General features: G+C 37.3%; 1 protein-coding gene across 1 annotated transcript in view; it reads left to right on the top strand.

Annotated features, from left to right (window-relative positions):
- Positions 1 to 21,188, top strand: part of WDR49 (WD repeat domain 49) — a 133,611-nt gene that overhangs the window by 39,685 nt on the left and 72,738 nt on the right. Inside the window, exons 5-7 of the mRNA XM_038583280.1 lie at positions 3,642 to 3,809; positions 5,442 to 5,590; positions 19,480 to 19,713. Of these exons, the coding sequence (XP_038439208.1) occupies positions 3,642 to 3,809; positions 5,442 to 5,590; positions 19,480 to 19,713 (551 nt within the window). The remainder of the gene's footprint in view (positions 1 to 3,641; positions 3,810 to 5,441; positions 5,591 to 19,479; positions 19,714 to 21,188) is intronic.

The following is a 21,188-nucleotide window of genomic DNA, read 5'->3' as shown; positions in this document are numbered from 1 at the left end:
TGAACGAATGCCCATTCCCAGATTTAGCAATAGAGATTAGAAGCTTAAATACAACTTTTCTGTTTGTTTGCAGCTCAGTTATTTCAGTCTGAGGAGAAAGAAAGAAATGCTGAAATGAAGCAGGGAGAAAGAGGAGGACAGGCTTAATAGTGAGTAAAAAGTAGAACAGTGGGCTTACTAGTGAGTATGCTCCCTGGTCCCCAAGACTGACCCTACTGGGAGCAAGCAACCAATGGTTGCTTTCATTTGATATATATATTTTTTTATCCCAACAACATGAATTGATATTCTTAGAACTCCTCAAGAAATATTTTGGCTGATTTTATTCTTAGTGTGAGGAAAGAATATACAATTGAGGAAAGAAATACATGAGCAAGTATGGTAATAATGTTTCATAGAAGCTAAGGATAAAATATTTATAAAACTGAAATGTCAAAAGGAAAACTTAGTTTCAGATCTAAAAGTATTAGCTTACTGCTTTAAGATAAGGCTCCGATTTCTTATTTCAAACTTTGAAGGAGAAGTGTTTTCATCTTGTCTGAGTGGTTCTGTGTCATATTTTAATAGAAAAATAATTACATTCTGAAATGCTTGTAAAGTAAGGACAGAGATTTTATGCAATAGTGGCAAGACATAAATGTCCTGAATCTCAGAGAAGTTTTCCTTTTTCTTGGTCCTAGATAATTGCCTCCTCATGTAGGCAATATCCTTGGAAACCTTGGGCATCATAGACTTGGAAGTGTAGCTTCTGAAAAAGTGAGCACTAAATTGCCAATCATGAAAAACATTGATTTTTTTTTTTTTTTTTTTTTTACTATGTGGAAAGGTGTTTTGTCTCCTTTGTTTAACCATTGCTAGGAGAAGGTACAAATCAGTTTGGACTGAGACCCAAATCAGTAATTACTCATGAATCGAGGTGTGTCAGAGCTCCCAGGTCGCATTTCCTTAGGAAGTCTTCACAACTGACAGAGACCAAGTGTGGAAGAGATGCTACATTTAGTGTCTTCTTGTGCCTTGTTCCACTTCCCTGCATCTCCAGGAGTCCAGACAAAAAGATGGTGCATCCCTGAGTTGGCTCGAACACCAGGTCCTTCCTACTGGTTCTCTCGCTGTGTTTAAAGCAATTGAAATCAGCTTTGAGCCGGAGGCCTAGGTTTGAAGAAAGAGGCCTCTTCCTGCATCTTGTTTAATAACATGGTGGAAGGTGAAGATTCGTTTGTATCATGAACATGGGTCTAATCAGTATTTTGAGAAGTTATTAAATTAATTGCATGCTTACTTTTTAATGTGCCTACCGATGCAGAATTATATGCATTTTGACTTTTAAAAATGAGGTAGAGATAGGGTTCTTCTTTCTATCTTTCCCTCTTGAAATGGTAGTTGCTCAGAATATAGAAGACCCTGTGGTGGTCTCAGAGAATGGGACTCCAACTTCAAAATAAGAAATGCAACTGAAAACAAATTGCTCTCAAGCAAGAGGACATCAAATGAAGTTTGGGGGTGGGGTGGGGGGTGTTTTCCTAAGTCATAAGGCTCATAAAGTAAAAAATCTTGGAAAATGATCACAAGAGTCCCTCGTTGGAAATGGCCCAGTTTTCTCCTCTGCTACAGCGTCTACCTGTTGGCAGAGATACAAGGTGGCCTCACTGTAGCGTACCTCACCTTCACCTAATAGCATTACTTACTTGGTTTCCAGGTATCACTTTTCATTTTCAAATCTCTTTTCCCACATTAACTAATTGCCATTACACAGGGTCGTTTTGACAGTGCAAATGAGGACTGGGATCTATGGCACTTCCCTTAATGCCTTTCTTGATGACTAAGTGGCATGGAAAATGAGCATCTTAATGGACAGACATGATCAGGTTGTCTTTCTCCCCCCCCCTCAAAATATTATCTAAAAGTAATTTAAAAAATATTTTTCCTCTACCAGTCTTCAAGCTCACTGAGAGTATTAAAAACAAACTGTTTATTTTATCAGCTCAGCCCATTCCCTAGCTTGATGTTTTAAAAACTTTTTCATCATAACCTGTCATTTCCTTCGCTGTCCTCAAGAAGTGAGGAAAACATTTTTATTTATCAGATAATTTGATTTTAAGGAAATGGCTTTACCCTCACCTTTTACTCAGGCATTCTCAGGAGCTCTGGCATTCCACAATCTCATCAGATACAAGTCATATCTTGGTCTAGAAATAGAGTGTGAATTGTTGAGCCTCCGATGTGTAGTGCCAGGCATTGACACTACAGGCCCATAAATGTCACTTGGTAGCCTGCAGATTCAAATAGAAAAGCAATACTTTGAATACCAGAGCAGAATGTACTTCTTTATATGTTTTCCTTTATAGCCTCAAAACTGAAGATGATAGTTGGATATAATGTGAGAACACATGACAAAGTAATTTTCTGGGTGGAAATACTTTATTTTGATTGTACTGTAATGATATTATGAAATTTCCATGGATTTGAAGATATAATTATAGTGATGGTATACACTTTAGATCTTGCAATATTGCTTCTGTGCGTCAAGTTACAATAACCCTCAGCATTTTCTGTAAACAAAGGGAATGTTTTCAGTGAGGTTGCTTCCTATGAGAACAGTTGTCATCAGACTTTAGATGGTTGCTACTTCCTATAAAGCACCAGCAGGGGACTAGCAGGTGCTCAGGGAGCTTTACGGCCTAGAAATTAATCACTCCCTAGAGAGGCTCAGGGGACTCACTTTTATAGGATCTGATCACCTCTTAGCTTTGTTCTCCCTTCCTCTCTCTCTCTCCCCTCCTTTTCTCTTTTGGAAGAAAGACAGATGAGAGAAAAGGATGGAGAGAAAACGAGGAGGAGATCATATTCTTCCTAGAGGTTAAGAGCTATTTGCCTTTTGGAGCCTGTGAGTCTGATAGGAATGGAAAGGTCCTCCTGACAAAAGGCAGCAAGATCTCTTTCCTTGCTCGGGGAATGGGATTTTGCTCCCCACTATCTGGTGCTGGGTCATCGAGGATGTAGGGACAGGCTTTTTACCCGAGTCTGGCTGTGTTTGTGCCAGGCATTGAGGTCTGTCAATCCCACTCTAACATTCTAAACCAGTCACGACTTAAATAAACCATGGTTGGGGCATGAGCTGGACCTTGGAGAGCAGCAGATGGCTGCTAAGCTCCTGTTTGCCTGCTTCAGACCCAAGAGGCAGAACCTAGGAATTTGGCCAATTATTCATCTTAAGTCTCTAGAATCCCATATGATTATTTTGACTAATGTTGTTTCGTGCCATGTGTTCCAATTGAAAAAAAAAAACACTCAAGGTATCTTGAGATTGGGTAAAATGTCTGAATGCAGACTCAGCTGTAACTTCTCATTGTGAATTCTTTAATGGAGAGGGGAAGCATTCATTGGTGAGTCTTCCTCACGTGTCAGGGTGTGTGAGCATGATCTGGGTTTTGTTTTTGATGTTAGGTGTTAAAGCAGTTCTATTTTGCTCATGTTTTGTGGGAAACCAACTAAAGATTTTCTTCTTTCTTCTTCTTCTTCTTCTTCTTCTTCTTCTTCTTCTTCTTCTTCTTCTTCTTCTTCTTCTTTCTTCTTTCTCCTTCTCCTTCTCCTTCTTCTCCTCCTCCTCCTCCTCCTCCTCCTTCTTTTTTTTTTTTTATCAGTTACTTACAATGCATCTTTAGATGCTATCATTTCCAGTACAACCAGCAATACAAACACTATGGTGCTGGCTTGGAGAGAGAAATCAAAAAAACATCTTAAAATGACATCCTTCAATGTTGCCGAGGGCATTCATGCTTTTGATTACCACTCTCAGCTCAATTTAATTGGTATGTAAAATAAATCATGATAACTATGAGGGCCTCATAAATAGTCTGGGGTGCATATTTGTATGCAGGGAGCCTCTCCACCTTGTGCTTTATTGCCAGAGAGACCAACTTGAACAGCTCACATTTTATTGCCTGAGAATGTCTGATAATGATGCATTATGATGTGCAGCATGTATCAACTACATTGGGGTGAAAATATGAGAGAGTGCCCCAATGCTTTCATTAGTGTTTTTGTTAGAAGTTGTGAGGGTGTAAGATGAGATAGAGAAAGAAGATGGTTTTTGTGTTGTGTCTGCTCTTTTACCATCTTTCTGACACCACCAGATGCTCAACCTGCTGCTACTGCTGCTACCACCACCACTACCGCTGCTATCACGTACACACATGCGTGAGAACGGCAAAATGTAGAACGTTTTTCCCCTTTCAGGATACAACCTGCAGTGCTTTTTTTTGAACATTTTCGGATGATCAGAGTCTTAGTTTAAAATGAAAGTTCCTTTTTTGGATATAAAAGAGTATATTTTAGCTGAGGATATAAGCTGTAAAGTTTTTAGGTGTTAACCAAATATATGACATTTTGAAAGGTGATAGATAGCTTGATATACATATTAATCCAAACATTGTAAAAAAAAAGTGAGATATTAAAAAATTAATAGGGTAGTGACAGAGAATGAACATACATGGCTCATTAATATAAGCCTCTTTTAATAATTATCATTCATAGAATACTGATCAGCTAGGAGGCTGAGTCTCCAAAATCCCTAATGATCATGGCTGACAATCATGGTAAAAGACACCTTGAATGTGAACTCAGGAATATGCCAATATCCATCTTTCAAAGAGAATTGTAGAACTAATAGAGAAGGCTGGGTTCACCGAAGGACTCAAATATCAGCCATTTCATTGATTCATTGATTAATTATTTCAGCCCCTTTACACTGATGACTGGCATAAGTGCTGGAAAAGTAAGAGGGAAGAAGCTCAGCTCTACGCTCAGCATTAGACAAGAGAAAAACAAAGAAAGCTCTGCTGAGTTTCCACAGACCTGAAGAACCACTGTACCCCCTGCTCTTGATGTGCTCCCTGAATGAAACCCATTTATGTTAAAAAATATCTTATTCTCTCAATAGAGCCAGTCAAAAGTGTAACTTTGCTGTTTGTGTGCTTGTAAATACTCAATTAGTTATGTGACAGTGGAAATAATTTTTTCCATCCACTCTCTTATTAATCTGGAAACTTTAAATATTGTCTTAGTCCTTTCTAATTCCTGGGATAACTGTAATTTGGTCTGCATTCCTAGATTGTGTTAGCCAGAGGGGGGAAACATTAGGACTGGGAAATGGGATTCTCTGCCCTCCTGGTTGGGCTACCAGTCGCCTCCTAAACAGGACTGTGTTGTCCCATCACCTCATGCACACTCCTTCCACGCTACCCCCTCCATTTCAACCATTTCCAGTGATAGAACTCATGCCCTTTTAGCTTGACATGGTCTTCCTTCCTTCAAGGCAGGGTGCAGTGGTTCTCAGAGGTTTTAACAACTTACAGATATGCAATATATACTCATTTCAAAAAAGAAAATTATTTGGGTCATTCATGTTCTAAAAACAAATTTTTTCCCCTTATTTTGATTAGCAACTGCTGGCATCAACAAAAAAGTTTGCCTTTGGAACCCTTATGTTGTCTCTAAGCCAGTTGGTGTCCTTTGGGGTCACTCAACCAGTGTCATAGCTGTCCAATTCTTTGCTGCAAGAAAACAACTTTTCAGCTTCTCCAAAGATAAGGTAAGTAACAGTATATTTAATTTATTTAGTTTTGCCTTCTCAGTTCCTACCTAAATATATCTGTGGTCCTGAATTCCTCTGAGGGATGGTGTTGATTTTTAAAATACAGGTTGACTACTATGTCTTTGGAAATCTAAATTTGGAAAAGATATTTAGGGTCACTTAAGCATAGTCCTGGGCAACTGGGGAAAGTATTTCATTAAAAAAAAAAACTCTTTAAAACCATATACGCATAGATTTAATCCTTAGAACTGCATTCTCACACATCTTGAAAGTTTTCAAAGTTCTCAATAATTCAATAGAAAAAAAAACAAATAGAGACAAGGAACTGTTTCTCGGCAATGGTAAGATATGGAATAGGCACAGCTAATTTGCTGTCATTTTGATGTCGAAGACACTTGGTAAGTTAGAAATCAAAGTTAATTTGAAGATGTTAAGTATATGAAAAATATTTCAATTATGTATATCAGTCCATTTCTATTTAGAGATATTGATGGGGTATTTTAAATATGGTGGGGGGAAAAACATGGTACCAACTAGGCAGTCCACGTCGAGTCCTGACCACATTATTTACTATCCATATCCCCTTAGGAAAATTTCTTAATCTCCAATAATCTTGTCATTTGTTTCTCTGTAAAACTTTCATTTTACATAATGCCCAATTCATAGATCCAAATAACCTGTGATAGATTTCAAGACCCTTGCTTGAGAAGAGAAGGATAGGCAATAGGCTTACTGGGGTCAGCCTCTGAGACTTTCAATGAATCTACTTTTTCCTTTATTCTAAAGTGATACATGTCTATGCAAAAATTAAACAGAAACCCATCCTCAACTCCTTAGCTTCACCCCACAAGTCCTGCCAAGCTTGCCCATTTTACCGTACCACCTATTGTGTAAATCTTCTCCCAATTCTGGTTGATTCTATCAGCAATATATGTTTATCAGCCTCTTGTCTCCCTCTCAGCTGCCACTGCTCTAATTCCAAATCTCATCTTCTTTTGCCCCCCCCCCCCCATTTGCAAAGGTTTCCTAACTTGTCTCCCTACTCTCAGATGGGTCTGACTTTAATCTGCCCCTACCCTGCTAGTGAAGTGGTTTGTAAAAACAAAGACAAAAACAAAAAAACACAACCCTTTTTTAGCACTTCATCTAATCCTCAGTCTAAATATCAACTCCAGAATTCTTAAGCTTTTGTACAAAGCGCCCCCACCCACCAAGTTTGTCAGCCCTATTTTATTTCCTGCTTTTCTCTTTCATGCATTTAATGCTCCAGCCATGTCCCCCCACCTTTGGCTGTTCCCACCGTGCTGCCTCATGGCTCTGCAGCACATTCTTCCTTCTGCCTTTGGTTCCCTCTCCTTGATGATCAAATGGCAAATGCCTGTTTATCCTCAAAGTTTCAAACTTTTTGGAGTTTTTCACACAGCCTAGGTGTTTCCTTCTTTGCACTCCAGTTGCACCTGTGTGTCTCTCATTAGAGCATGTATCCCGTTGTATCAAAATAGTCAAGTTTCCTTCCTTAATCAGGGGGGGTATCTTTTCAGCTTGTATCCTTGGTTTCCATCACAGCGCCTGGCACCTTGTGGTGTCTGTTCAGTGCTTATTCGTTGACACCTTGAAGTGAAGACATGTTACTATGAATTTAGAGTACCAAAAAACTCAATCTGAAAACTTTTTAACTATCCAGTCACATTTAATGGTTTTGTTTTTGAGATCTTTGAGCACTTTCTTATAAGTCCCAGTACTGAATTTAATGTAGTGGGCTTTGTACACACACGTTAGGTTGAGTCCTTAAAAACAAAGATTATTTGCTGAATTCATTTTTTTGTGTTTCCCAGGGCATAGCTCATATTAATGTACATGAAACACATGCTGACTATGACCTATAAAATAGTGTAAATACAACTAATTGGGGTTCATGAGGTTAAGGACTATATCTTTTTTGGATTGTGCCAAACAGATGGTAGGTCCTCAATAAATCTTAAGTGAATGAATCTTTATCAAACATAGGTATGAAAGAAATAACAGGGATTTTATCATTACAGAAGTCTATGAAAGTGTTGCCTGAAAAAAAAAGCCAATCTTAAAGTAGGTTAGGAAGTGCTTTATTCATCTTACTGAACACTTTAACCTGGGAGATAGTATTTCAGGTTGTTCTGAAGAACTACTCCAGAGTTTGTTGGTTTTTCAGGGGATTATATGCAAAAGGGAGAAGGGGTCTATGTACTTGCAGGTAGTTCTCCAAGGTGTAATTGCGTGTCACAAGGTGTAATTCGTTCGAGGGTAAAAATTAGGGTTTACTGATTTCCACATATACTTGTGAAAGACCGACCCCTTAGGTCATCTTAATACATTATGTTTCTATCATATCTGATTTTTCAAAAATATTGCCTCCATGCTTCTGCTTACCTGGTTTTCTGATTCTTGTTTTGGTTTCTCCTTGAGATCACTTGAGATGGTCACAGAAGGCTTCCATCAGTTACCCACTGCTGTTTTAGCACCCGAAAGCTTTTATAACTTTAAAAGCAAGTGGAAAAAAAAGTCGTTAGAGTCAGAATTGATAGTGTATAGATATCATCAATGTTAAGACTACCTAGCTTCTTCCAAAGCTGTTTTATCATTCTATTTTTGCTTTGACTTGTAAACTATTACATTATAATAAAGCTTGTCATGCTGTCTCTTACATTAGTCTAAATCATTTCACTTTGATACAGGCATAATTATCTTAGTCTTTATGTCTTTACAACAGACAACAGGGCTTTCTGCTATCAGGTTAAGCCTTTGCTTTATTGCTGTACAATTCTTTTAGATGTTTTATGGGGCTGGGGTTAAGTTAAGGAATAGAGAAAATGAAAGAACACGTCTTTTTTTTTTTTTTTTTTTTCCAAAGAGCCTTTGAATGAATTATATTTTGGTCAATGAGTTGCTCTATCAAAGAATTTCAGACCAAAGCATTTTAGATCTAAATAATTTCTTCCAAAGACTGAGACTTAAGTTGTTTTTTGGAAGACTGCTCTATTATCATTCTGTGGTGATGATCAAATAAGTTTTTCCCTATAGAATTTGGTATCATGCCAAATAATAGTCCAATCACACATCGCTTTGGACTCCTAAGCTTTGACTGATGACAAGGCTCTGCTGGAGTCAATAACTTGCAGATTTGGAGGAGGAATTACCATGGGGAGCAAAAGGAATTTCAAAGCCTTTGGGAGATCTTTCTGCTGAGGATGACATTGTAACCGGTGAGCCTGATTAGGCTCTTCAATCGCTCCTAACTCTTCTCTTCCAGGCTGTTCACCCTGATTTGTCCACCAGAATCAGATCACTTTGTACCTTGATCCTTCATTGAAGGTTCTGTTTTTTCCCCAGAGCCTGATTGCTACATTGTAGCCCCAAAATTGGTAAGGAAAAAACAAAGGGAGACTTTCCTATGGTGACTACATCTTACCTCTTTGTCCTCCCTTTCTTTCTGCAGACACTTCCTCCTCAAATTCCTGCTCATCATCCAGAAACAAAGTCATTTTCATTTTGTTTAAACTACACAAATAAATGGGTTAATGCCCTTCCATAAAAGTTGCAAATGAGGAAGCATGTAGTTCAAAAAGGTGAATATTCCTTTTGTTCACTTCCCCTTCAAATCAATTCCTCTCCCAAGACATAGTGATGGTTAATGCTTATGAATATTGTCTCACAATTTTTTTTTAAAAATTTTTATTTCTTTATGATAGTCACAGAGAGAGAGAGGCAGAGACACAGGCAGAGAGAGAAGCAGGCTCCATGCACCAGGAGCCCGACGTGGGATTCGATTCCGGGTCTCCAGGATTGCGCCCTGGGCCAAAGGCAGGCGCCAAACCGCTGCGCCACCCAGGGATCCCCCACAATTTTTATTGTAATATACAGTTGACCCTTGAATAACATGGGGGTTAGGGGCACACAGTCGAAAAGTCATGTATAATTTTTCACTCTTCAGAGATTTAACTTTCAATAGCCTACTGTTGACTAGGAGCCTTATTGATAACATAAATAGTTGGTTAACACATATTTTGTATATTTTCTGTATTATATACTAATTCTTACAATAAAGTGAGGTGGAGGGATCCCTGGGTGGCACAGCAGTTTGGCGCCTGCCTTTGGCCCAGGGCGCGATCCTGGAGACCCGGGATCGAATCCCACATCGGGCTCCCGGTGCATGGAGCCTGCTTCTCCCTCTGCCTGTGTCTCTGCCTCTCTCTCTCTCTCTGTGTGACTATCATAAATTTAAAAAAAAAATTAAAAAAAAAATAAAGTGAGGTGGAAAAAAGACAATGCGAAGAAAATCATAAGGAAGAGAAAATACATATATAGTACTGTATTTATAAAAATATTCACATATAAGTGGCCCAGCACAGTTCAAGGCCATGTTGTTCAAGGGTCAACTGATTATATAATATATGTATATAATAACATATTATATTACAATACATTATATGGACCATCCTATGTATGTATCCCAATACAAGGTAGTATTTATTATTAGTTTAGTTTTTATGTAAGTGGTAACACACAAGACATACTTTTCTGCAACTTGGTTTTACCTAAATAATAGCTCCTGGAGATGTTTCTTTGTGATGTCACATAGACCTGAGTTTTTACCTGCTGCACAGTAATTCATAGTATGGATAGGTATAACTTAATGATTAATCACCTGTTGATTATAAAAGATATATCTATTTTTTTCTTTATAAATCATCTTTCTCTCTCTCTCTCTCTCACACACACACACACCCATCTTTAAGATCTCATGTGTTAATTTCTTTGTCATAAATTCTTAGAGATAAGTTCCTAGAAGTGATGCTATTAGGTCAACAGGGATTTACTTCTTAAAGGACCTTTTTAGTCATTGCTGATTTAGATCTAGAAACACTATACACGTTGGTATACTCATTAGAGGTGTGTAAAGGTGCCTGTTTCTCCACAGTCTTGTCAATAATGGATACTTTAATGTGCTCATTATTTTTGTTAATCTTATGGACAAAAAATTAGGATGAGTTTTTTTCTCAGATTTATTTATATTCACTTATTCTTTGTGCATTATTGAATCATGTCCTTTATCTTTTATTTTTTAAAAGACTTATTTATTTATTCATGAGAGACACAGAGAGAGACAGAGACACAGGCAGAGGGAGGAGAAGCAGGTTCAAGCAGGGAGCCCAATGCGGAACTCCATCCCTGGACTCTAGGATCTCTTCCTGATCCTAAGGCAGACGTTTAACCGCTGAGCCACCCAGGCATCCCATGCCCTTTATCTTATTAACTCTGTCTTTTTCTTATTGATTCGTAGTAGTTTGAATATATTTTGATTATCTTTTATTATAGATGCAAATATTTTACTTGTTTAAAGTATATAGCTTTTAACTTTGTTTATATTCTTTTTCTCATTCAAAAGTTTTAAATTTTTATGCATTTGAGTCTAAGAAATGGTTTTCTTTATGGCTATAGATTTTGTGTCTAGCTTAGGAATGTCTTCCATACTTCATATTTATAAAATTATTCTCCTTTATTTCTAATAGTTTTTCTGTTGTTGAAGATAGTTTGCATCTACCATTGCAGTGTATTTTGTGTTTTTTCTACAAATGGATATCCAAGATTATTTTTTGGATGATTTGTCTCTCACTGTTTTGAAATGCCATTGTTATCACCATTTGAATTACCATATATATACACACACACGTGTGTGTGTGTGTGTGTGTGTGTATGAATTTGTTTCTGGGTGCTTTCTTTCCATCAGTCTACTTGTCTTTTCCTACATAATACACCATTTAACTTGCATAACTTTATTGTATATTTTGATACATGGTAGGGCATTTTCTAATTTTTGTTTTCCTTTTTTCAATTTTAACTATCTTCTGCATTTTATCCTTCCGAGTAAATTTTAGGATCAATATTCATGTTTCATAAAAAGAACATATTAGTATTTAGGTTGAAATTTCATTGACTATGATGATATTTGACATCTTTAAAATACTGAGGAACCACACCCTGTGTTTCTTCATTTATTCATTCTTTTAGCTGTCTTTTAGAAAAATTTCATGCACAAATTTCTTTCCCATCCTATGTTTAGGTTTTCCCTACTTTTTATTTTAGAAGATACCTTATCATATTCTTGACTTTAATGTGAGTGTTTCTAATGGGAGGCCTTACTTTCTATATAACCCATTCAAGAGTTTTTATTTTTAATACAGTTTTTTTCTAAAACATTTTTTTAACTGCCTGGTAATTTGGGATAGTCTTTTAATGCTTGCTCATTTTAGAGATTTTGACTTTGGGCTCTTTAGTTTCAATTTCATTATTATCTGTTCCTTATCTAATAATTGCAATATTTGGAGTCCTTAGGTAACTAACTCAAATATTTGCTCCTCTGGGGGCTCTCTTTCATGGTGACTTGTTTCCTTTTTATGTTGTTTATCTTTTATTGTTACCTCATTTTTCGCTGTTGCTAAACCATAGATATTCTGAGGAACTAAACCGAAGATGCTTTCCTTCAGAGATTTTTGTCTGTTTCTGAAAGTAAACGTGAGGGAAACTGCTGTCCTGAGGCGACTATTCTTTTCTCTTGCCCAGTAACTGCACCTTGCTGATGGTCCAAGGCTTAGGCTCCTGGTTGTAGTCTCTTCATTTATGCCTACTGTTCACTGTTTCCATTTTAAGTTTTTTCTTCTTCCTGCTTTTTTTTTTTTTTTTAACCTGTGGAGATTGTCCCCACTCTCTGAAGACCCAGCAAGGCAGCAGAAATTATGTTTTATTCAAAGTTGTGTTTCTTTATTTTTTTTTAATTTTTTTATTTATTTATGATATAGTCACACACAGAGAGAGAGAGAGAGAGAGAGAGAGAGAGAGAGTGGCAGAGACACAGGCAGAGGGAGAAGCAGGCTCCGTGCAGGAAGCCCGATGTGGGACTCGATTCCGGGTCTCCAGGATCACACCCTGGGCTGAAGGCAGCACCAAACCGCTGAGCCACCCAGGCATCCCCAAAGTTGTGTTTCTTTAAAGCAGAAAGGCTCCCTATGAAAACCTAGTCTGCAATGGTACTTGAACCAGAATTCCCTTGTTCTAGCTGGTTTCCACTTATTTCCTTCAAAGCTGTGATTAGTATAAATCTCAAGTGGAAAGAAAGAGAAAGAAAGAAAGAAAGAAAGAAAGAAAGAAAGAAAGAAAGAAAGAAAGAAAGAAACAAAGTTTTTCCATTTACTTTGTAAAATAAAATAGGAATGGTGATCTTTGAAAAGCAAAATTAGAAAAAGTTTTATGAAGACTAAGACAAATTCTGTTAAGTTTTTCAGTATTTGGTGAGTAATGATAATGGCAAAAAAATCGGTTTAATAGAAATGTTTTTGATTTCCCAAGTAAACTTTTGTTCTGAAAAACGAAAGCACCTAAAGTAAAATGTTGGTATTAATTAAGTCTATTAAACTTGAGTTTATTATACTGAAATTTGTTATACTTGAATGAGGGCATCAATGAGATTTTTGCAGAACGATTCATAGTGTTAGAAAATGTTTTGAATTTTTCAAGGTCAGTGATATACAGACAATAGAAATCTGAGTCTTAGAGCCATTTAGCTTCTCTAATTCTTGTTGAAAAGAATATAAAAAGCAAACAGGGAGAGAAGAATATGGTTATGGTAACAATTTAAAGACGTTTAGCACAAGAGAAGATTTTAATTTCCAGCCAACATTTTAGGTTTGACTACAGTTCTAGAAAAAAGAATTGGTAAAAATACTTTTTAAAAGGAAGCTTTGTTCTATGACTTTATGATAAAAACATTATCTGAGCTATATAGCAGAATACTTTTGCTTGCATATATCGTATCAAACAAAATCGCCTTTAAGCATTCACTGATGATGCTGTTGTGGATTATCCAAGGGCTTAAATTCTAAATAAATAGACTTGTTAATACATAAAGGAGTATTCAGGAGACCCAGTTCCATCAGTTCCCGTTATCCTATCATCTGCAAGTAGGCTATCCATTTTTGTGGATTACCCCAGCGAGCTGAAGCTGCTTCACTGCTGTCCTCAAAATCCCCCAGTGATATATACTTCCTCTCTCTTTTATTTCATTTTATATCTGGCTGTTACAGGATGGTAGGAGTTAGTAGTAAATGTTTGATGGAACCAAACAGGTCTCACTTTGATAGTCATCTGAGTCTATTTTCTACTTTTCCCTTACTTTTATATCATTATTAGGACATCATGAATCTTTTTTTCCCTCCTACTTTGAATGAAACTTGGACATGTTGCCAATATGTAAATAATGATGAGTTGGTTTTAAAAAGTGCACTGAAAGCAGTTTCTTTATCCACATATCTATCCATGTACCCACCCATCCATGAAGTTACTTGTTTACAAATATACTTATAGGACAAAAGCCAGTTTTATGTATTTATTTTCTTATTGTTCAGTACATTTTTCTATTTCTATGTGAAATGATTCTATCTCTTGAAGGAGCAGGAAAAAATTCTTCAGCAAAATTCGACTGCAAACACAGTGGTGTCCTAAATTTCTTTAGTCCAGGCTTCACAGTGCACCTTATTAAGTTTGTCTGTTGTTTTAGAATCTATAGATGATGGGTTGAGTAACTTCTGTACATTCGAGACAGGATTGACCGAATTGCAGAACTGGCAGGCGTCCCTTTCGGAGAAAGGTGAGGAAGTGGGCAGGTAAAATCACATACCTAGGCTGACAGATCTGAGTAATATTGAAATGAGGATCCAGGTGTCTGGTCTCAGGCCATTGATTTTTAGTTCTTATGTATATGAATAATCCTGCATTATTAAATAGCTAGCAGATAGAACAAGGTAAAGATTAAACAAAAATATCTGTCCTCATCATCATGTGAATAGCTAAATCTTGTCTTGATATTAAATCATACGCTTAGGTACTTATTCCTCTAATATAAAAATGCTGATGAAATAGAAAACCCTAAACAGGGGCACCTGGGTGGTTCAGTGGTTGAGCGTCTGCCTTCGGCTCAAGTCGTGTCCTGGGGTCCTGGGATCGAGTCCCATATGGGGCTCTCTGCAAGGAGTTTGGTTCTCCCTCTGCCTGTGTCTCTGCTTCTCTCTGTGTGTCTCTCATGAATAAATAAAATCTTAAAACAAAAGAAAAAAGAACGCCCCCAAACATGCCATTTCAAGAACTAGACTTAGGAAGGCTGAGCGTGGATAGACATCACAAATTCTCAGGTATCATGATGAAAACAGAGCATACAGTTTAGATCAAAATTTGTGGAAGATAATAAATTAAAAAGTATCAATTGTTCAGTTGTGATTTTTAAGCTTAGATGTTCGTCAATTTATTTTTTCTATTAAGAAGAAAGAAAACTTCTCTAGGAAATCTAGATGAAAATTGTTATTAAATATATACTTCTCTCTGAACTGTGGCCTAATTCTATCCCAGAAGTCAACTTAAACATAAAAGAGAAGAACTCATGCTTCTCAAATACTAACTAGATATTTAAGTTACATTTTCTCAAAGGACTTGATTAATAAAACTGAATTAATGTGAGATATTTTCCACGATTAAAAGGATAAAGACTGATTAAGAAAGAAGGGGAATACAGTTACCCGGTTTACAGCTAAGCCACACGATATTACTGATTAAGCTGAGAGAGAATTCTTGTTCAAGGATATTAGCATTGACCTTAAAACCATGTAGAGAAGTCAAGGTACAACGCAAAGGAAATGCTTGGGAAATAAAAAAAAAAATACTAATGCCTGAGCCCCATTAAAGATTCTGATTTAATAGGCCTGGCAAAAAGGCCCAAACAGGTGATTTCTAAGGCACCAGAGGTGTTTCTAATGTCAGGGTTAAGAACCACTCATATAGAATGTGGTAGTATTGAAAAAATTGAAAAACATATGGGAGGTCACATACCGTGATATGATTTCTAGGCAAATGCCGGAACACCGTTCTGTGCATTGATGTTAATTTCTCCATGTTGCTTTGATTCTCATCAGAGAGGAAAATTAGAGAATTAAAGACAGAAGGGGACTTACTGGGATGAGGGATTGTTAATTAAGAGAAGGTTAAGGGTTCTTCGAAGGAATAAGGGAAAGCAGAACAATAGAACATACTTTTAAGAAAAAGTAATGATTATGCACATTTTGATAAAAACCTATTTCTAGTTTTAATTGCTAATAGCAAGAACTAACCTATCATAGACTAGTGGTTATTGCTCATCTATTTTTAATTTTTCGTTTAATTTATGTGGCTATATGTCAATGAAATATTAAAGGCAACATAAATTATTTGAACTATACAGTAGAAAATGATTCTGTGGAAATTATGGTCCACTAATACTATTAAGTTATTATTAATCTATATTCAATATGTCTCAGATTATTATTCTGACATGAAGTTAGTTTCTACCTTTTAGAAGGGAGTGCATACTAAACAAGACAGGATTCTGAACAATGCGAGTATGGCTATTATAAGCAATATGAGTGTTTGAAAATGATTTAGATGTATCTAATCCTGTGGCTTTAACATTCCAAAAAAGTTTATTAATTCTATTTTTATTTGGGACAATTGAAAAATATTTGCAAGACTTGGCTCTTACAGAATTTATATTTTTGAGGATAACATATTCTGGAGACTTTCTAAAATGTTTTAAGTAAAAACAATTTAGTAATGTTTAAGAACCAGAATAAGTTCTTCCATAAAAAATTCTTGCCAAAAACACCCCAGTTTACTTCATGGGTATATATTCTTGGGGTTAGAAGGATTGGTAATGCTGTTTACTGGCAGGGGTCGACTAGGTCATTTTAAGTTTGTTATAATTGTTGTAGATGGAGAGGTTATCCTAAACATCAAACATAATTATTTCTACAAGATGTTTGAAAAAGTTTCATTAAGTGTCATTGTGGATTGTTTGATATCTGCAATTGGGTGATTAACCATGTAGAAGTGAGGCACATTTTTCTGGAGTTCTGTATTACTTGGACTTTATCATAGCTATTGAGCTCTATCAATGAGCTAGATAAAGACATAGTCATTATGTGAGCCACAGTCTTCAACAAATTCCCAAAATAGTTATTGAAACTCTACTATGTCTCATGAGATATGTGGACAAATCAGGAAGGAACCGTCAATATCATTGAATTAGGATTCAAAATTATATTGTCATACTTTGTCTACTTTTGAATCAAAAGTAGAAAAAAATCCTAGTCTTGGTTTAATTATGGCATTTTTGAAGGTAGGATGGTAGACATCTGGCTTGATTATTTGTTCACAGGATTAAGATTTAGAGTTTTGCACAGTTGGAACCTCAAGGTAAGCAAAATTCATGATGGAGTGACTTAATCATAATGCAAAAAATAAGTGGTTTGAAGAAGTCATAGAACCCCTAACAATGGTTAGAATACACCCGAAATATTGACCCATTCTGAGCACCATGCTTAACATGGGTCCTTGAGGACCTTCAAGTGTTCATCTTACATTTTGATGAGTAGGAAGATATTGTTTTAAATTGATAATGCAGTAATTAGTGTATAAGTATTTTATTGTAACGTATCACAACTAATAGGCCTATAAAAAAAAGTTTAGATTGAGAGGAATAAAAAGGGAGAAAAAAATGTGAGTAACCTCTTTTCTTTCAAAGAAGAGAATCATTTGATCAATGTATATGTTATGTATATTAGAGAGATTGTATTACTTTTCAATTGCTAATGTGGCAATATGTACACATGTACATACACACATACACACGTACACACACTGCTATTATTTGATGTTATGGAGAAACCTATAACTCAGGAAGGTTAAAGAAGGCTGTCTCCAAATAAATAAAAATAATTAAAAAAAGGCTGTCTCTGAGGAGTAGGACTTGGGATTGAGAGGGGTGGGTTGAGAATGGAGCCCTCCAGGACTATTGGATTTTATTTTATTTACTTTTTATTTTTTTATTTTTTATTTTTTTGACTATTGGATTTTAGACCATGGACATATCCAACTATGGTTTTAAAAGTAAGAAACACTTGAAAGATGATCCTCCCCTGGAGAGAACATGCAAACAGAGTGAGAGAATTGAGAGCTTGCCATGGTGGAGTGAGTTCTGATGGTGAGATGAAGGAACTGGGATCATTTACCCTGGACCAGAGGTAGAAGAAGAGGAAAAGAGAGTAGAACCAAAAGGCAGAAGAATATGTCTTTGGCTAGCCATACTTAATTACCATAGGGATTTCTATCTTGTGCATTCCCAAGATCTGCACATATGTATGAGAGCTGTGTCTATGTACCCAAAGAAATTACATAGAAAATCATGTGTGTGTGTGTGTGTGTGTGTGTGTGTGTGTGTGTGTACACATTTAGGAAGAGGGGGTAGACCATCATTTTGGAATATTTTATTTTCCCAAAAGAGTGTATGATTTAAAATACAGTAAGAACTACAGGGCAGTCTGCCTTCTAGACTAATAAATGCTCATTTAATCAGGGACTACTTTTTATAGATAATTGAGAAATAATTCTTACATTGGATAAGATAGACTAGTTTATTTGAAAGAACCTCTTCTGCTCTTAGGTCTTAATATTTGGGCAATGAAAAAATAATAGAATGCATTTAATAATAAAAATATTTATTGAACAGTTATTACATGCTGGTCATCATGCTACATGCTTGACATGGGGTCTGGTTCAGTCTTCATAGTGCTGGATGGAATAGATACTACATCAAAACCTCAGAGAGACAAACTCGCTAGAGATTGCCCTATGGTAAGGGACAGAACCAAGATTAGAACTCAAAACATCTAGCCTAGAGCTTGCCCCTAGCATCTTTGGAGGGATTTCGCACTGTCTGGATTTGGCTCTCCCTCGCGGGCCCATGTTAATTTTGTACCATGACTGATAGTGGCAACACGTGCACCTGCAGAGCAGTTCTTCCTATTTTCTTCAGTGCTTGTCTCATTCCATCCGCATGTCATTTTTGTGTCTTGGTTGCCTGCGTTTGAATAAGAATCTAATGTCTAAACTTTATTTGAGCTTGGTTTCACTTAATACCAAGTCTTTTTATTTCACACAGACATAAATATATATGTATACATGTAATATGTATATAATATATTTTTATATGATGTAGTTATATAGGAATGTGTTTATGTAATATATATTAACTATATAGAGAGTATAATATATGATGTTACGTATATTAGAGAGATTGTATTACTTTTCGATTGCTAATGTGGCAATAACTACAAACCCAGTGGCTTAAAACCACACAGATATATCTGTGTTCTGTAGGCTAGAATTCCAGTATGGGGCTCACTGGGCTAAACTCAAGGTGTTGGCAGAGCACCTTCTTTCTGGAAGCTCTGGGGGAAAATCCCTTTCTTTGCCTTTTCCACCTTCATTGGCTCATGGCCCCCTTCCTCCAACTTCAAAGCCAGCAATACTAGATAGGGTCCTTCTCACATCCCATCAGTCTGATCTCCCTTCAGATTACGTTGGACTCACCCGTATCATCCAGGGTAATCTCTCCATCTCGGAGTCCTTAATGTATCACATCTGGAACAACCTTTTGCCCTGCAAAGTAACCGATTCACACACTCCAGGGATGAGGATGTGGACATTTGGGGGGAGTATTATTTCATCTACCATGAGCACTGGCTAGAGACAGCACTCTTCAGGCGACTGAGACAAAACACAATCCTTCCCTGGGGAAGATTACAAGTGAGAAGACTTTTAAATGGGTAAGGGAAATACAAAAAAAGTATGTGCCATGACGAAAGTATGAACAATTATAGCACCGTGGAGGACCCAACTATCTGCCTGGGGTTGAGAGCGAACTAGAACGATTTTGGCTAAAAATCTACAATTATTCTTGACATGTTCATATGACTTGATCACTTTATATCCAGGTTTTGAGACTCTGGGATATTCAGCACCAGCTGTCCATCCAGAGGATAGCTTGTCCTTTCCCCAAAAGCCAGGACTTCAGATGTGTCTTCCACTTTGATGAGGCCCATGGACGGCTTTTCATCTCGTTTAATAACCAGCTCGCATTGTTGGCAATGAAGAGCGAGGCCAGGAGAAGGGCGAAGAGCCACAAGAAAGCAGTCACCTGCGTTCTTTACAATTCCGTCTTGAAACAGGTAATGATGCTTTTCTGTCCCTCTCCTGACAACTCCCCGTGTCTAGAGGCTCATTTCCTTAATTCGATCCAAGGCAACTGAGGAAGAATGTAGAAAAAAAAATTGTGGGGAAGAAATGATTGAAGAGCTGTGTGCTTTTCTGCAATAATGTGTGTTCAGGTGGATTTGAAGCGTGATTTCGTTTTCAGCCAGTGACCACAGCAGCACAGACAGTTATAGGGAATTACAATCTTCCAGCTAAAACAAACAAAACGTAATGCAATTGAACTTCTGTTTGTTACTCGCTGGTTTGGGTCGTGATGCCAAATGCAAGCAAACCTGGTTGTAAAATTCTATTTTATGAACACCATCCTCCTGTATCCCTGTGGAAAGTTCTGAAATATGCATGAAATGTAATTAGCAGAGATCCATTTTGCCAGCATATTTTACACCAGTGGCTCGCAGTGGCAGCCCGGAATGTATTCATAATAAAATGATTCAGTTAAATGTGGTGCCACTTGGTATGCAGCACGAGTGTTGTTTGTCTCCCCACCACTTTAATGACACTTTTGCAGCCTTTGCTTACGGGAGCGCTACCTGAATGTCAATGAAGAAGCCTGGCTCCTCTGGAGCAAAGATGCCTACCGGACCACAGGTCTTCGTAGGGGACAAGGAGGGCCTGCGTGTGGCATCAATAGAGGGAGAGGCGCTGGTGGAGGTTGGTCTGCTGCAATGATCCCTTCAGGACTGATTGTAACCACACAGTGGGAGCCCAGCAGAGAGCCAGTATCCAGTTTGTGGCCAATTAAACAGTAACTCCAACCCATTTTTTCCCCTTCCCTTCTGCAGAAGCTTCTGCGTTCACTCAGGAATGAGTAGTTCGGGTTTTTTTTTGTGCAAGGGGTGGAAAGTCCTTTGTTAGTAATGAGTAGTGAGTGTGTCATGTCACTACTCCAAACATTCTGCTTTCTGGCTATTTCTAGGAGATAAAAACCCTTGATGAAACAATCCATTTTGAATTCCATTTGGGGGGAACGCTCCCCCTGTGAATGTTTTACTGAACTTTATGAAGGCAACCAGTTAATTCAGCTCCCTGGTGGCTTCCGGAAGATGTATTGACCTCCAGGAGAACATTTTTGCAGATTGAGGTCTGCAGTTAAAGAGCCCAGCATGTATGTAGAGGACAAGATCCTATGTCGCCTGGCCATTAGATGAGTGGTATTCCACGAGGAATTCAGGAAATGGGATGCAGAGATGTGGAATCTTCCATTTGGGATACAAAGATAAGGCTAAGACAACGCGAGTATATGCAAGTGACAGGGAACCGTAGAATGTGCACATATGGTATGTGATGTAGGAAGGGTCCCTGTGCAATCAAGTTGGGTATTTGCACCTCTCCTTATTTTTGTTGTGAAGAGTATAAATAATTAAAAGCATTAATATGTATATATGAGGTACACAGTGCTGTTCATTTCATACCTAAGTGGTCCCCAACT

The sequence above is a fragment of the Canis lupus genome, chromosome 34 (assembly GCF_011100685.1).
Source record: "Canis lupus familiaris isolate Mischka breed German Shepherd chromosome 34, alternate assembly UU_Cfam_GSD_1.0, whole genome shotgun sequence".
Classification (NCBI taxonomy): Eukaryota; Metazoa; Chordata; class Mammalia; order Carnivora; family Canidae; genus Canis; species Canis lupus.
This window is presented reverse-complemented; position numbering and strand designations above follow the sequence as displayed.